Genomic DNA, 18,202 nt, shown 5'->3' on the forward strand with positions numbered 1-18,202 from the left:
TGCTGCTTTACAGTGCTTGCAGCACCGGAGACCCAGGTTCGATCCCGACCACGGGTGCTGTCTGTACGGAGTTTGTAAGTTCCTCTCGTGACAGTGTGGGTTTTCTTCGAGATCTTCGGTTAACCCCCCACACTCCAAACACATACAGGTTTGTAGGTTAATTGGTTCAGTACAACTGTAAATTGTCCATAGTGTGTGTAAGGTAGTGTTAATGTATGGGGTTCACTGGTGGGCTGAAGATCCTGTTTCTGAGCTGATCTCTAAACTAAAACTAAACTAAACTCAGTGGATCAGGCAGCATCTCTGGAGAGCATGGTTAGGTGACATTTTGGGTCAGGACACTTCTTTAGATTCCAGGACAAAAAGACAAAGACAAAGGACAGCAGGATAAAGCCAGCAAGTGATAGGTGGATACAGGAGAGGGGGTCTGCGAAGATCAGAAAATACAAGCCAAAAGGAAGAAAAATGGCTGACAAACTAAAAAGCTTTTGGAAACCAACACAGTTCAAATGACTTACCATGTGCCAGCATTAGTGTGAAGCGGTACGATTGGTTTGTATTTTCTATACGGGGCATTTCTGACCATGTAGTTCACGGATTCCAATAGATCAATAATACTCAGATACTGGAAACAAATACAATTGTTAGTTCACAAATCATCACTTCAATTGTTCACATACATGTCGAACTGCAGCACAAATTTTATTTTCCACACTTTAACTATACCCGCCACAAATCAATATTCAAATTGAACTTCCCGATCATTTCCAGATTAGCTGATTAAAAGAACGTTGGTTACTGATTGCTAGACTGTTGTTAATAAATCCATTTCCATCACACACAAGATAAACATCAGATAGGCAGGTCATTTGGACCAACAGTTCACAAAACTGTTTATGAGCCATATGGGAACATCCGCCTCCCACACTATCCATGAGAGGAATAAGTCAGGTAAATGCCTGAGTTTTTTAAAATCTGGAATAGGGGAATCAAGAACCAGAGGACATAGGTTTAAGGTGAAGGTGAGAGGGGTGGGGGGTGGTTTAATAGAAACCCCTAAGGGCATTTTTTTACACAAAGGGTGTTCGGTAAATGGAACGAGTTGCCAGATGAGGTAGTTAAGGCTGATACGATCAAAACGTTTAAAAAACATTTGGACAAGTGCGTGGATAGGATAGGTTTAGAAGGATATGGATCAAACGCAGGCAGGTACGACTTGTGTAGATGGGGCATGTTGGTCGGTATGGGCAAGTTGATCTGAAGGGCCTATTTTCATGCTATATGACTATGACAGCTCAACAATAACTAAATGATAAGTTCATCAAACATCACGGTTATCCAGAACAATCAGTAAACCATTTAAAACACTGACGTTAAAGGAAAGCATCAGGCAAATTTGGAATGAAGGAGGTTATCGGCTTAGAACCCCACACACATTGGGTTGAGCTGAGGGGTGTGGCAGTTGAACTATATCAGAGCAATTTCCTTTAAACGATACACACACGCCCGGACTCATGGATAGAGCTGCCAGCGATGGAGGTGGAGGCAGATGCAAGTGGCATTGAAGAAGCTTTTGCATAGGCACGTGGATATGCGGCGAATGGAGGAACATGAATCACGTGTAGGTTGAGGAGATTAGTTGGCATCAAGTTCGGCACAAATATTGTGGGTGAAGGGTTTGTTCCTGTGCTAAGTTGGCCACATTGCCCAATGTGTCAAGTCTATCTTTGCATGAACACTATGCAGCTAATAAGACCCTCACTGGCATGTTCGCAGGCATCCCCTGAACCAAAAGGACCACGCCCATGGATGTTAATGGACTGAAGCGATGCAAGGTGCCCAGGATACAGCACCATGCTCTAGCTGGAGTACCACTGGCAATTTACAACAACATCACTTGCACGAGATAAATCCCAAATATAAGACTGAGCAAAGGGAGAGCGGTCAGTGAGGAGGTTAGGCCGGCGGTCGAGGTCAAGTGAGAGGTCAGCGGGCAAGGTCGAGAGTGGCGCCAGTGGTCGAGGGCAGGCAACGTAGGTGCCGGAGGTCAGATGCGCCACCGTGAACAAAGAAGTCGCCCTTTATATGGCGACTCTTTGCATGGTTCGGGAATGCACGGTGACTTGGCCCTTTGTGACTATAAAGTATCATTCATTCAAAAGTATCATTCATTCATAAAGTATCATTCATTCATAGTCATTCATTCATTCATAGTCATTCATGAATGTGGTCAGCCAAAGAACTCATTCCAGTGTTGTTCAACCCTAAGGACTCTCTTTACTTCCCAACAGATATAGGATTGGAAGTGGGGATTAGCAATTGTGGGACAAAGAAAAGTCAGTCCAAAATAACACAAATTTTAGGAGCCCACTCCCCATCCTGGATAAATAGACCGATGTTTGCAGCTTTAATAGTAGCAGTTGAAATTATTACATTCAATTTTTATCATAGTTCCTTGGTTTGTTTCATTTTGTATTAAAAAGAATTTCAATACAGGTGCACAACCTTTTATCCGGAGTTCCGGAAACCGAAAAGCTCTGAAAACCGGACATTTTTTCCAGGATGTCGTCTGCACACCAAAGCTCGCGTTTGGCGCCAAACTTGACCCGGAATGACCCACGGTCAACCCAGGTCTGTACTACTGTAGCTGCTGCCTCCTCCCTGGAGACCGGGGAGACACTTAAAGGTCTGTAAATCTATGTTAGTCAGTTAGTTTGAGGGCTTTTCCCTGAAGGGGGACAGGGAAGGGGGAAACTTTAATTCTTAAACCTCTCGGAGAGGCGGGGAAATGCATTACCGGGCTTAATGCAGTTAGCTCCGGAGCGCTTGGCCGCCGTTCGCGGAGCTGGGGGCGCGGGCCGTGGGGCGGCGCCGGTTGGAGCTCCGACCCCGGCAACTCAACCCCTGGCTGCGCGGCGCTCCAAATCCAGCGCGGCCCGCCACCGGACGCCCGCAGCCCCAGCTCAGCAATGTTGGGAGTCGGCGGCCACAGCGCTCCGGAGCTTACCGCACGGCGACCCGGTAAGGCATTGCCCGCTCCCCGCCTCTCCGACCAGGTAGGGGACCAAGAATTAAAGTTTCCCCCTTCACCCCCCCCCACCACATAAAATTCCTCCAAACTAACTGACTAACATTTAAGCAATGATTTACAATGATTCCCCGGTCTCCGGGGAGGAGGCAGCCGCTCCAGACTTTTCAAGCCGCCCGCGCTACCTACCTAATCTACGCTAAAAATCTTCCATACCGAAATCCGAAAAATTCCGAAATCCGAGAAGTGTCTGGTCCCAAGGCTTTTGGATAAAAGGTTGTGTACCTGTACCAGAAAAACTACAATATCGAACATCCAACCTTAAATATAATTTTCACCAGTCTTTAAACATAAACTAGTAAATCTTTAATAAAGTTCTGGATGCTTTAATCATTAAGCAGAATGAGGACGTTGAATACGATCCTACCTGTGGCTTAGTCATCTCTATGTCTATGCTCTGCACTTCCATGTCCAGGTTTATTTTCGGCGAGTTCAATACAGCTTCAGCAGAAGGATTGATGCAAAGTTTGGCCGATGCTGATATTGGTCTGAAAACTGAATGGTGAATTACATTAAATATCCTGCATCATACAGCTACATAGTCCATCTCCTGTGATGGAGACGGTGAGATCGACTGGAATTTAATCAAATGATGCGCAGTAGGCAGAGTGATGATGATGGTAGCTCATACGTTGCAAATGCTGAGGCTCTGGAGGGTACTGAGGAACAGAGAGAACTGTGGGCAAGCTCAATGAAGGAGGCAGCTTATGGTGGTTAAGACCGCACACGCTATCTGCCTTCATTAATTAGGGCACAGAATAAAATACAAAGACGTTATAGATAAAATGTTGATTCAGCCACAGTTAGAATATTGCGTGCAGCTCTGGTGACCACGCTACAAATAGGAGGTGATTGCACTGGAAAGAGTGCAGAGAGATTCACTGAGATATCACCTGGGATGAAGCATTTTGGTCATAAGGAGAGACTGGGTGGGCTAGGACTGTTTCCCTTGTAGTGGAGGAGGCTGAAGGGGAACCTGTTCGAGGGTTGCAAAATTGAGGAGCATTAAGAGGATAGATCTTTGCATTGGAACATTCAATCATATGGAATCGGTTTTTAACCTATTTTGAGATGATATGTATTGTCCTCCCCTCAGTATTTCTGCTACTATTTTCCCCAGGTGCATGGACAGGTAACGTTTAGTGGAACATGTGTCAAATGCGGGCAAAGAGTACTGGCTTAGATTGGGCACCTTGGACAGCATGGACAAGTTGGGCCGAAGGGTCTGATTACATGCTATATGACTATGACTGGGATTTTCTATGAGTGGAAATAACAGTGTAAACAAACGTTTTAAATAACAGACATCCAGTCTCAATAGAAAGAATATCTCTTGGCATCTTTCATTACAAAAATAATAAAATCATTTGGCAGTAACAGTTTCAATACTTACTATATTGATGATTTTTGGGTTCATGAGCACCTGAAGCTATCCCCCCTTTCAGCTGCACCTGTCAAATTCAAGAGTGCAAACCATGAGACAAGGCAACAATACACTTCTTACAAACAATGTATTTTCCCAATAAACCCAGATTAACTGAGCTGGCTACGCCTTTAGATGTATTCTGGAAAAATGTCAGTGCTCTTGGACACTGGGCCAGGCCTCCTTTAGTCAAATCCATGCGGTAACTGCAATGCTTCCTTATCCTGCATTGAATTAAATCACATACAAGCATCTTCCTATTGCAAAATGAAGTGCACAGCCTGCAACACAGGACAATCCAAAAGGCAATGGCCTTGAATATCACAAGGCAATTGTAGACAAAGAACTTGACACTAATGCCGTGTGGAACATAATGGGCGGGAGGTGGGTGCTCATCGAGAACAAGGTGGAAGGTGAACAAGGTAGACACACTTCCATCTGGAAGGACAAACCAGAAGTACCCATCTTTATGGGGTTGCTTTGCTATCCAAATGAATAATCTGGCATATTGATGACTCTCCTTGTGAGCTTCAGAGCCTTCTAATAACATAGAACACAGCAGAGGAACATGCCCTTCATCCACATTGTCTGTGCTGAACATGATGCTAAGACCAACTCTTATCTGCCCGTATATAATGCATATCCCTCCATTCCCTGCATATCCATATGCCGACCCAAAAGTCTCTTAAATGCCCCATCTGCCCCATATCTGCCCCAACCACCACCCCAGCAGCGGGTTCCAGGCACTCACCAAACTTTATGTGTAAAAAAAAAAACCTGCCCCGCACATCTTCCTAAAACTTTGCCCCACTCACCTTCAAAGCCCTGCCCTCTAGTATTTAATATTTCCATTTCGGGAAAAGGTTCTGACTGTACCCTCCATAATAGAAACATAGAAATTAGGTGCAGGAGTAGGCCATTCGGCCCTTCGAGCCTGCACCGCCATTCAATATGATCATGGCTGATCATCCAACTCAGTATCCCGTACCTGCCTTCTCTCCATACCCTCTGATCCCCTTGGCCACAAGGGCCACATCTAACTCCCTCTTAAATATAGCCAATGAACTGGCCTCAACTACCCTCTGTGGCAGAGAGTTCCAGAGATTCACCACTCTCTGTGTGAAAAAAGTTCTCCTCATCTCGGTTCTAAAGGATTTCCCCCTTATCCTTAAGCTGTGACCCCTTGTCCTGGACTACCCCAACATCGGGAACAATCTTCCTGCATCTAGCCTGTCCAACCCCTTAAGAATTTTGTAAGTTTCTATAAGATCCCCTCTCAATCTCCTAAATTCTAGAGAATATAAACCAAGTCTATCCAGTCTTTCTTCATAAGACAGTCCTGACATCCCAGGAATCAGTCTGGTGAACCTTCTCTGCACTCCCTCTATGGCAATAATGTCCTTCCTCAGATTTGGAGAACAAAACTGCACGCAATACTCCAGGTGTGGTCTCACCAAGACCCTGTACAACTGCAGTAGAACCTCCCTGCTCCTATACTCAAATCCTCTTGCTATGAAAGCCAACATACCATTTGCTTTCTTTACTGCCTGCTGCACCTGCATGCCTACCTTCAATGACTGGTGTACCATGACACCCAGGTCTCGCTGTATCTCTCCCTTTCCCAATCGGCCACCATTTAGATAATAATCTGCTTTCCCGTTTTTGCCACCAAAATGGATAACCTCAAATTTATCCATATTATACTGCATCTGCCAAACATTTGCCCACTCACCCAGCCTATCCAAGTCACCTTGCAGTCTCCTAGCATCCTCCTCACACCTAACACTGCCCCCCAGCTTAGTGTCATCCGCAAACTTGGAGATATTGCCTTCAATTCCCTCATCCAGATCATTAATATATATTGTAAATAGCTGGAGTCCCAATACTGAGCCTTGCGGTACCCCACTAGTCACTGCCTGCCATTGTGAAAAGGACCCGTTTACTCCTACTCTTTGCTTCCTGTTTGCCAGCCAGTTCTCTATCCACATTAATACTGAACCCCCAATGCCATGTGCTTTAAGTTTGTATACTAAATAATGTTTGGGACAAAGACCCATCATTTAATTCTATCAGGTTTTCCCAAAACATCTGGAGAAAACAAGCCAATTCTGTCCAATTCTTCCTGTAGCTGATCCAAGCATCATTCTGGTAAGTCTCCTCTATGCCCTCTACAAAGCCTCCTCATCCTTCCTGTAATGGGGCGACCAGAACAGCACGCAATACTCCAAATGCAGCTTAATCAAAGTCCTATTCAAAGCAATATTCTTGTTATTGAGGGAGTGCAGAGTAGGTTCACGAGGTTAATTCCTGGGATGGCGGGACGTGTCTTATGTTGATAGATTGGAGCAGCTGTGCTTGTATACAGAATATGGAATTTAGAAGGATGAGAGGGATTCTTATTGAAACATATAAGATTATTAAGGGTTTGGACATGCTAGAGGCAGAAAACGTGTTCCCAATGTTGGGGAAGTCCAGAATCAGGGGCTATAGTTTAAGAATAAGTGGTAAGCCAGTTAGACCGGAGATGAGGAAAAACATTTTCACCCAGAGTTGTGAGTGTGTGGAATTCTTTGCCTCAGATGACGGTGGAGGCTGGTTCTCTGGATGCTTTCAAGAGTTAGATAGACCTCTTAGGGATAGCGAAGCTAAGGGATATGGAGAGAAGGCAGGGATGGGGTACAGATTGTGCTTGATCAGCCATGATCATATTGAATGGCGGTGCTGGCTCGAAGAGCTGAATGGCCTACTCCTGCACCTATTGTCTATTGTCTCTAATACCCCACCCCCAACCATTTATTCCACCATCTTCATCATTAACCATCTTCCACAACATTATAGGTACTGTGTAAAGTTTTACAGAAAAACGTACCAAGATTTGTTCTCTTGAGTCTTGGCAACATAACAGACTGTTCACATTCCAGTAGGCAGAAAGGCAATCTAAGCGGACAAGCTGGAGGAAGGGGAAAAAACACCAGGAAAATGAGTTTTGAATTTATAATCTAAAGAACAAATTGACTATTTCACAAAATCGCTATTTCAAATATTTGAAACCACACAAAAAAACAAATAACCCGTATTCTGCCAATATCACTGACCTAACAAGTTAACTTAGTTCCTGGTGGTCTGCTGAATGTTTCCACACTTCTGGTTATATTTTTGATTTAGTCTTTAGTCTTAGTGTGATAGGAGTGATACAGTGTGGAAACAGGCCCTTTAGTGCAACTTGCCCACACTAGCCAACATGTCCCAGCTCCACTACGCATTTGGTCCATATCCCACCAAACCTGTATCAATTAACCCATCTAAATGTTTCTTAAACGTCGGGATAGTCCCAGCCTCAACTACCTCCTCTGGCAGCTCGTTCCATACACCCATCACCCTTTGAGTGAACAAGTTACTCCTCAAATTCCTATTAAATCTTTTCTTCTTCACCTTGAACCTATGTCCTCTGGTCCTCAATTCACCTACTCTAAGCAAAAGACTGTGAATCTACCTGATCTGTTCCTCTCATGATTTTATACACTGCTATAAGGTCACCCCTCATCCTCTTGTGCTCCAAGGAACAGAGCCCCAGCCTACTCAACCTCTCCCTAAGGCTACAAAAAGTTGTAAACACTGCCCAGTCCATCATCGGCTCTGGCCGACCAACCATGGAGGGGATCTATCGCAGGCGCTGCCTCAAAAAGGCTGCCAGGATCATCAAGAACCCACACCATCCTGGCCACACACTCATCTCTCCGCTGCCATCTGGTAGAAGGCACAGGAGCCTGAGATCTGCAACATCCAGGTTCAGGAACAGCTTCTTCCCCACAGCCCTCAGACTATTAAACACAACTTCAAACAAACTATGAACTATAACAGCCTATTGCACTTTATCTATGTATTTATATGTGTATATATATATTCTATGGCATATGGTCACACTGATCTGATCTGATCTGTATTTATGCCTAAAATATTATGTCGTGCTGCAGCAAGCAAGTATTTCATTGTCCTATCTGGGCCACATGACAATAAACTCTCTTGACTCTTGACTTGACTATTATTTTTATACTATAAATATTTGAATTAATGTGTGCAATCATTTTGTGTGCATGTCCTGAAATGTTTCATTTGTATTGCAGTGACTATCATGAGTCAACGCTCGTCAGTAATTCACCCAACAATGGAAACATATTACTCTCACATCACCTTTGGCAATTTTGAGCTGTCTTAAATATAACATATAACATATAACAATTACAGCACGGAAACAGGCCATCTCGGCCCTACAAGTCCGTGCCGAACAATTTTTTTTCCCCTTAGTCCCACCTGCCTGCACTAATACCATAACCCTCCATTCCCTTCTCATCCATATGCCTATCCAATTTATTTTTAAATTATACCAATGAACCTGCCTCCACCACTTCCACTGGAAGCTCATTCCACACCGCTACCACTCTCTGAGTAAACAAGTTCCCCCTCATATTACCCCTAAACTTCTGTCCCTTAATTCTGAAGTCATGTCCTCTTGTTTGAATCTTCCCTATTCTCAAATTGCCAAGCTTGTCCACATCCACTCCGTCTATCCCTCTAATCATTTTAAAGACCTCTATCAGGTCCCCCCTTAACCTTCTGCGCTCCAGAGAATAAAGACCTAACTTATTCAACCTATCTCTGTAACTTAGTTGTTGAAACCCAGGCAACATTCTAGTAAATCTGCTCTGTACTCTCTCTATTTTGTTGACATCCTTCCTATAATTGGGCGACCAAAATTGTACACCATACTCCAGATTTGGTCTCACCAATGCCTTGTACAAATTTAACATTACATCCCAGCTTCTAAATGGCCTAAATCACTCTGTAGACTTTTGAAATCCTCTTCATTATCCACAACACCCCCTATCTTGGTATCATCTGCATACTTACTAATCCAATTTACCACACCTTCATCCAGATCATTGATGTACATGACAAACAACAAAGGACCCAACACAGATCCCTGAGGCACCCCACTAGTCACCTGCCTCCAACCCGATAAACAGCCATCCACCATTACCCTCTGGCTTCTCCCATTCAGCCACTGTTGAATCCATCTTGCTATTCCTGCATTTATACCCAACAGTTGAACCTTCTTAACCAACCTTCCATGAGGAACCTTGTCAAAGGCCTTACTAAAGTCCATATAGACAACATCCACTGCTTTACCTTCGTCAATTTCCCTAGTAACCTCTTCAAAAAATTCAAGAAGATTAGTCAAACATGACCTTCCAGGCACAAATCCATGTTGACTGTTCCTAATCAGACCCTGTTTATCTAGATGCTTATATATATTATCTCTAAGAATCTTTTCCATTAATTTGCCCACCACTGACGTCAAACTAACAGGTCTATAATTGTTAGGTTTACTCTTAGAACCCTTTTTAAACAATGGAACAACATGCGCAGTACGCCAATCCTCGGGGACTATTCCCGTTTCTAATGACATTTGAAATATTTCTGTCATAGCCCCGGCTATTTCTACATACTCTATACCACGGAGAAAAATCAGACAACCTACTCAATAAAGTGTCACATCTTATAACGACACTCTGAGCAACTTTACGATGGTCTTTCCTTAGCTTTTGCAATCTTTTTTAAAGTGGGCGGTAAGGTTAACAAACAACTTTGGACTACAAATGAAACGCATGCACGTTCAGCATCATAGCCTTACATCTTACAGTATACAAACAAAAATCCCATTTTTGTTTTTTTTTCCTCTTAAAAAAAACCCCATCTCTACAGTCTACACAACAGTCTGAAAAAGGGTCTCGACCCAAAACGTCACCCAGCCCTTCTCTACAGAGATGCTGCCTGTCCTGCTGAGTTACTTCAGCCTTTGTGTCTCTCTGGAGAACACGGACAGGTGGCGTTCCAGATCGGGACCCTTTCTTTTATGTTATACCTCAAGTGCACAGGAGTCCTAAAATTAGAGTGGAGCATCAGGCTTATGACTAATGATGATCAAGTACCTTATAGATGATTTTTGCATTGTCACTCAGTATGCATGGGGTCCAGGATTCATCTGCTGTCTGGAAACATAAACAGTTGATGTCAGATAATTATTTTTCAAAAAGTCTATATCTTTGTCAAAAGTTATTTTTGAATTCACAGCATTTTATATGCAATTGAACCTTAAGCATTAGGTAACATACTAATGTGGGACAACATATACATTAAGCATCAGGTTTCCATTTCAGTTACATTGTTAGTCTTGACCCAAGATCATGTTTTGAGGAGGGAAGATTTAATTTTGTGATTGTCTGAATATACACAAGTTTCAGATTCTAACATTTTCAGAAATATTTTATTTTATTTCTGAGGTAAATCCAGAGTATCTCAGCACAATTACAACTGAACATTGAAACATTGATAAAGAAGCCAGATTCTTTCAACTATTTAGTTAATCAAAAAATGCTGACTATTGGACGGTCGAATTCCTGGAGTGTTACTTTAGCATCATGATATCATGGTACACAAAATAAAGGCTAATATTTTGCCAGGATTCTGAATCTAGATTCTAATGAGTGAGCAAGAAAGCAAGACATGCTTGTACAAACTTGGCAATTCATCCAAGTGGTACACCTCCATTTATATATGGACATTAAACTTGTGATGCATTAGTTTCGCTTAAATACCTGAGTTCAGGACATATCCTTCCTCAGGGAGTGCCACAGCACTTTATTTCAGTGTTATATTAAGTTCCAACACTTCTGTGCCATACTGCTTCACTTCCTGAGCCATCATTACTTGCTTACTCTGGCCTCCAACACCACCCCAACCCAGTTACATTTGTGTCAACAGCCAAGAAGCAATGCCCTTTGTATCGACAATAAAATGTGTACAGCTCTGCCTTTAATACTATTACACCATCCAAGCTTATCACCAAACTCGCGGGACTTGGTGTCAGAATTCAACTTTGCAACTGGATCCACGACTTCCTGATCAACAGACCCCAATCAGAGGATGGGGGACAAACCATCCTCCATAATAATCCTCAACACGGGTGCTTGGCAATAATGTGTTTCACAGCCCCCTTCTTTACTCCTTCTACACCCATGACTGTGCAGCCATGTACAAATCTAACTCCATTTTCAAATTTGCCAACGACACCACCATTGTGGGCCGGATATCAAATAATGACGAGACGGAGTACAGGAAGGAGATCGAGAACCTCGTGTCCTTGTGTCGAGACAACAACTCAATGTCAGCAAGACAAAAGAGATAGCGATCGACTTCAGGAAGTGAAGTGGTTCTCACACCCCAGTTTGCATTGACGATGTCGAAGTGGAGATGGTTGAAAGCTTCAAATTCCTTGGTGTCAATATCACCAACAATTTCTCTTGGATCACCCACATTGAAGCAAGGACTAATAAACCACACCAACACCTTGACTTCCTAGGAAGGCTTAGGAAGTTTTGCATGTCCCCTACAACTCTCACCATCTTCTACAGATGCACCATAGAAAACATTTTACCCGGATGTGGTTTGGAGTCAGCTCCATCTGAGACTACAAAAAATCACAGCGAATTGTGGACGCAGACCATCACACAAAGAACCTCCCTTCCATTGACTCCATTTCTACCTCACACTGCCTCGGCAAGGCCAGCGGCATAATCAAGGATGAGTCGCACCCTGGTCACTCCCTCTTCTCCCCTCTCCCGTTAGGCAAAATGGTATAGAAGTGTGAAATATAGAAGTGTGAAGTATAGAATTTCCCAGCTGTTATCAGACAACTGAATCATCCTACCACAACCAGCGAGCAGTGTTGAACTACTACCTATCTTTTGGTGACCCTCGGACTATCCTTGATCGGACTTTGTTGGCTTTACCTTGCACTGAATGTTATTCCTTTATCATGTATCTATACACTGTAAATGGATCGATTGAAACCACGTTGTCTTTCTGCTGACTGGTTAGCACGCAACAAAAGCTTTTCACTGTACTTCGGTACACGTGATAATAAACTCAACTAAACTGAAACCTCGTTATAACGGACCATGCGGGGGGGCAAAAATTATGTTTGTTATTGCAGATCGTTCACTATAACTAAGCAAGGTTGTCTGTCCCCCCCCACATTGAGCACTGCCTGGGCACCGGGTCGGAATCCTGGAGCCCCGTTATTGACACTTCAGTGGGATATCCCTCACCCCATGCATTGCAGTGGCCTCAGAAGGCTACCCACCAGGGGGACAGCAATAACCGCTGCCCTTGCTGTTGATTCCTGCATTTAAAGATTGAGAGCAAAATGGGAAGTCTGGGTCATTGGCGAGGTGGCATGGTGGTGTGAGGAAACCCTGTACCGCTCTAAACGAGAGACCAACCTCCCACACCGAGTTTAGGATGAAAGGACTGCAACCTTAAAAGTTAACTCTTTCTCCTTCCAAAGACGCTGCCTAACCTGCCGAGTGTACAAACTTATTTTTAACAGCAAAAAATGCATTTTGTTACTGCAAGCTAAAAATACTAAAGGCTATTTGTTACATTGTTTAATGGAGTTAATTGCCAATCGAAGCAATTGCTTGTCAATTTCAATGAGTGCCTCAGCGAACTAGCAGCCTGTGTTCTTAAAGAGATAGTAGTGTTTGAATTCTGACACTCCATTCACTGTAACCAAAATCTGTTATAAAGCGGTCTGTAATAAGAAGAGACTGTAATTCAAATTAATAGAAATGAAAATTTAAAATATAAAAATCAAGAACAATCACATCCTCTCAGCACCTTGCATTTCTATGAAGCATATTTTTCATGCTATTTGAAATAAAATCAAAACTTGTTGCCTGGGTTTCAGCAACTAAGTTACAGAGAAAGGTTGAACAAGTTAGGGCTTTATTCTTTGGAGCGCAGAATGTTAAGGGGGGACTTGATAGAGGTCTTTAAAATGATGAGAGGTATAGACAGAGTTGAAGTGGATAAGCTTTTCCCACTGAGAGTAGGGAAGATTCAAACAAGGGGACATGGCTTGAGAATTAAGGGACAGAAGTCTAGGGGTAACATGAGGGGGAACGTCTTTACTCAGAGAGTGGTGGCTGTGTGGAATGAGCTTCCAGTGAAGGTGGTGGAGGCAGGTTCGTTTTTATCATTTAAAAATAAATTGGATAGTTATATGGACGGGAAAGGAATAGAGGGTTATGGTCTGAGTGCAGGTATATGGGACTAGGGGAGAATACGTGTTCGGCACGGACTAGAAGGGTCGAGGTGGCCTGTTTCCATGCTGTAATTGTTATATGGTTATATTATATGGTTATAAAAGGACAAACTAACCCAGAAACATGATGAAATTCCCAATCCTCAAATAATGCACATCAACAAAGTTCACATTAGCAATGTAACAAAATTAAATAACTCGCGTGCATGCATGCAGGCGCATCAGTTAATGGAGTATCATGTGTGTAAAAAAAGTTGCCAGTGACTTAGTTTCCACCAATTGTTAATTTTTGTAAAAAAAAAAAAAAGCTGGGCAGGCTTAAGTCAGGTTTCAGTTCGCCATGATTGTTGGCATTTGAAGTCAACACAAAGACTACCCTTTGCACTTATATTCAAGAATACCCCACAGCTTATTCTTGCCAAGGCGCACATCCTTCTAGTTTATACAAAGAATGGTTCATATTCATTTTCACCAACTGTTATGCGAGAATTCTTTACGCAACTCCAAAGTGAGCATGTTAGCATTGTACAGATTAGTGATACAAGGCATTAAGTCATCTGGAGGAGTGGGTCATTAGATATCACAGATTTATTCCTAACCAATAATCAAAATACAGGGTGGGTCGAAAATGTTTGTTATATAATTTATGCCGACCAACAACGTAGAGATGGTTTTTTTGATGAGACACTAAACTTATCACCTAAATGGTATTTAAGGTCATAAGTAATAAGAGTAGAATTAGGCCCATCAAGTCTACTCCGCCATTCAATCATGGCTGATCTATCTCTCCCTCCTAACCCCATTCTTCTGCCTTATCCCCAATAACTCCGACACCTGTACTAATCAAGACTCAATCTATCTGCCTTAAATATATCCACAGTCTTCTGTGGTAAAGAATTCCACAGATCCACCACCCTAAAGAAATTTCTCATCTCCTTGAAGAACGACCTTGAATTCTGAGGCTATGACCTCTAGTTCCAGACTCTCCCACCAGTGGAAACATCCTCTCCACATCCACTCTATCCAAACGTTTCATTAGCGAGCAGCACCGGAAATTGGAGGAACAGCACCTCATATTCCGTTTGGGGAGTCTGCACCCCGGGGGCATGCACATCGAATTCTCCCAATTTTGTTAGTCCTTGCTGTCTCCTTGCTGTCTCCTCCCCTCCCTCAGCCCCCCTGCTGTCTCCTCCCATCCCCCAGCCTTCGGGCTCCTCCTCCTTTTCCCTTTTTGTCCCCACCCACCCCCGATCAGTCTGAAGAAGGGTTTCGGCCCGAAACGTTGCCTATTTCCTTCGCTCCATAGATGCTGCTGCACCCGCTGAGTTTCTCCAGCTTTTTTTGTGTAACCTTTCATTATTTGGTCCGGTTCAATTGAGTCATAGAATGATACAGTGTGGAAACAGGCCCTTCGGCCCAACTCGCCCACAACAATGTCCCAGCTACACTCGTCCCACCTGCCTGCACTTGGTCCATAACCCTCTTAACCTGTCCTTTCCATGTACCTGTCCAACTGTTTCTTAAACGATGGGATAGTCCCAGTCTCAATTACCTCCTCTGGCAGCTTGTTCCATACACCCACCTCCCTCTGTGTGAAAAAGTTACCCCTCGGATTCCTATTAAATCTTTTCCCCTTCACCTTCAACCTATGTCCTCTGGACCTCGATTCCCCTACTCCGGATTAAAGATTCTGTGCATCTACCCGATCTATTCCTCTCGTGATTTTGTACATCTCCATAAGATCTCCCCTCATCCTCCTACGCTCCATGGAATAGAGACCCAGCCTACTCAACTTCTCCCTATATCTCACACCCTCTAGTCCTGGCAACATCCTCGTAAATCTTTTCTGAACTCTTTCAAGCTCAACAATATCTTTCCTATAACATGGTGCCCAGAACTGAACACAATATTCTAAATGCGGTCTCACCAATGTCTTATACAACTGCATAACTATGCAGTTGTATAAGACATTGGCATATATAACTGTTTAGAAGAATGAGGTCCCCCTCATTCTTCTAAACTCCATCAAGTACAGACCCAGTGCCGACAAACGCTCATCAGAGGTTAACCTAGAGAATTTCAACATTTTATTTGTGCAACAAACAATAAATGAACATTTTCCATTCATTGACACAAGATATGATACGATGGAACTTTGTTTATCCCAGGAGGGAAATTGATCTGCTAACAGTCATAAGACACAAGATACATGAAACATGACAACACAAGCACTAGATTTATTATCTACTCTCCAAATCACATTCAACTCTTCAGAGGCATAAACTTCAATAAAGGATGACCCAATACAGAGCTTGACATTCTATTTCACGGCTGTGTCAGTGGTTATTTACCATGAGGTTCAGTCTGGAATAAAAGCTAAAGTTTTGAATTAATTTTGCTGGTTCATATGCAATGCAGAATAAATAAGGAGCTGGAAGTTTTGCACATACCAATAAAATGGATTACAAATAAATGCAATTATGATTAAATGAGGATATGACGGATTTTCAAATAAGACCTTAAACAAAGGTGATTTCCTCCTGCCTTAAAACTGACTTAAAACAATTCTTCAATTGTACCTGACTGCAATTATGCAGATTATTTCATAAATCATGAACTTTATGGCGCTTGTTACCAAAGTATACTTCTTCCTTCCTCCTATATTCCACCAATTTACAGCACAGAAGGATATGGTCTTAATGGAAGCAAATGGGGTTATAGATACACAAGAATATTGCTAAGGACATAATTGGCTGAAGGCCACGTTTCTGTTCTATCTGACTCCATGACTCCATTCTTCATGCAATGCACAAACGACCTGCAGCGTCTTAATTATCAGGGTATGTTCTACTTTCCTTTATGCCCACCCATCTAACAACACTCTGAAATAACATTCCTCTTCATTCTCCATTTCTTTGACATGGTCTGCCACACAAAGTTTTCATTCCACACTTTATCTGTCCCATTGACATTTTAAATTGAACACGGCAACATCCAATTCTAGCTCTTCTGACTGTTGCTATTTCAATAATATATTACAAATTCGGAGCACTATCATTTTTATCCATATGTAAATACTGATTGTTCAAGAAGGAACTGCAGATGCTGGAAGATCGAAGGCACACAAAAATGCTGGAGAAACTCAGCGGGTGCAGCAGCATCTATGGAGCGAAGGAAATAGGCGACGTTTCGGGCCGAAACCCTTCTTCAGACTGATAGGGGGTGGGGGGGAGATGGAAGGAAAAAGGGAGGAGGAGGAGCCCGAGGGCGGGGGGATGGGAGGAGACAGCTCAGGGGGTTAAGGATGGGGAGGAGACAGCAAGGGCTAACAAAACTGGGAGAATTCAACGTTCATGCCATCAGGACGCAAGCAACCCAGGACAGAGAGGTCGGATTGGGAATGGGAGGGGGAGTTGAAGTGCTAAGCCACCGGGAGTTCAGGTAGGTTATTGCGGACAGAGCGGAGGTGTTCGGCGAAACGATCGCACAGCCTCCTCTTGGTCTCACCGATGTATATCAGCTGACATCTAGAGCAGCGGATGCAGTAGATGAGGTTGAAGGAGATACAGGTGAACCTTTGTCGCACCTGGAACGACTGCTTGGGTCCTTGAATGGAGTCGAGGGGGGAGGTGAAGGGACAGGTGTTGCATTTATTGCGGTTGCAAATGAAAGTGCCCGGGGAGGGGGTGGTACGGGATGGAAGGGAAGAATTGACAAGGGAGTTGCGGAGGGAGCGGTCTTTGTGGAAGGCAGACATAGGGGGAGATGGGAAGATGTGGCGAGTGGTGGGGTCACGTTGGAGGTGGCAGAAATGGTGGAGGATTATTTGTTGTATTTGTCGGCTGGTGGGGTGAAAGGTGAGGACTAGGGGGACTCTGCCCTTGTTACGAGTGCGGTGATGGGAAGAGAGAGCAGTGTTGCGGGGTACGGATGAGACCCTGGTGCGAGCCTCGTCTATAGTGGCGGAGGGGAATCCCCGTTCCCTGCAGAACGAGGACATTGCCGATGCCCTGGTGTGGAACGTCTCATCCTGGGAGCAGATGTGGCGTAGGAGGAGGAATTGGGAGTAGGGGATGTAGTCTTTACAGGGGGCAGAGTGGGAAGACGTGTAGTCCAGATAGCCATGTGAGTCAGTTGGTTTGTAGTGTATGTCGGTCAGAAGTCTGTCCCCTGCGATGGAGATGGTGAGGTCAAGGAATGGTACGGAAGTGTCGGAAATGGTCCAGGTGTATTGGAGTGCCGGGTGGAAGTTGGTGGTGAAGTGGATGAAGTCAGTCAGTTGTGTGTGGGTGCAGGAGGTGGCCCCAAAGCAGTCGTCAATGTAACGGAGGTAGATGTCGGGGATAGGGCCCTGGTACGTATTGAACAAGGATTGTTCAACGTACCCGACAAAGAGGCAGGCGTAGCTGGGGCCCATGCGTGTGCCCATAGCTACGCCTTGTGTTTGGAGGAAATGGGAGGAGTCAAACGTAAAGTTGTTGAGGGTGAGGACCAACTCCGCTAGGCAGAGGAGGGTGTCAGTGGC

General features: G+C 43.9%; 1 protein-coding gene across 3 annotated transcripts in view; it reads right to left on the reverse strand.

Moving 5' to 3' along the window:
• vps13c (vacuolar protein sorting 13 homolog C) overlaps positions 1 to 18,202 on the reverse strand; it is a 296,935-nt gene that overhangs the window by 229,392 nt on the left and 49,341 nt on the right. For all 3 annotated transcript variants that reach the window (XM_055662746.1, XM_055662745.1, XM_055662747.1), the window contains 5 exons: positions 10,502 to 10,561; positions 7,381 to 7,461; positions 4,482 to 4,539; positions 3,456 to 3,583; positions 519 to 625 (listed from right to left, as the gene is read on the reverse strand). In XM_055662746.1, the coding sequence (XP_055518721.1) occupies positions 519 to 625; positions 3,456 to 3,583; positions 4,482 to 4,539; positions 7,381 to 7,461; positions 10,502 to 10,561 (434 nt within the window). The remainder of the gene's footprint in view (positions 1 to 518; positions 626 to 3,455; positions 3,584 to 4,481; positions 4,540 to 7,380; positions 7,462 to 10,501; positions 10,562 to 18,202) is intronic.

This window comes from Leucoraja erinacea, chromosome 36 (genome assembly GCF_028641065.1).
Source record: "Leucoraja erinacea ecotype New England chromosome 36, Leri_hhj_1, whole genome shotgun sequence".
NCBI lineage: Eukaryota > Metazoa > Chordata > Chondrichthyes > Rajiformes > Rajidae > Leucoraja > Leucoraja erinaceus.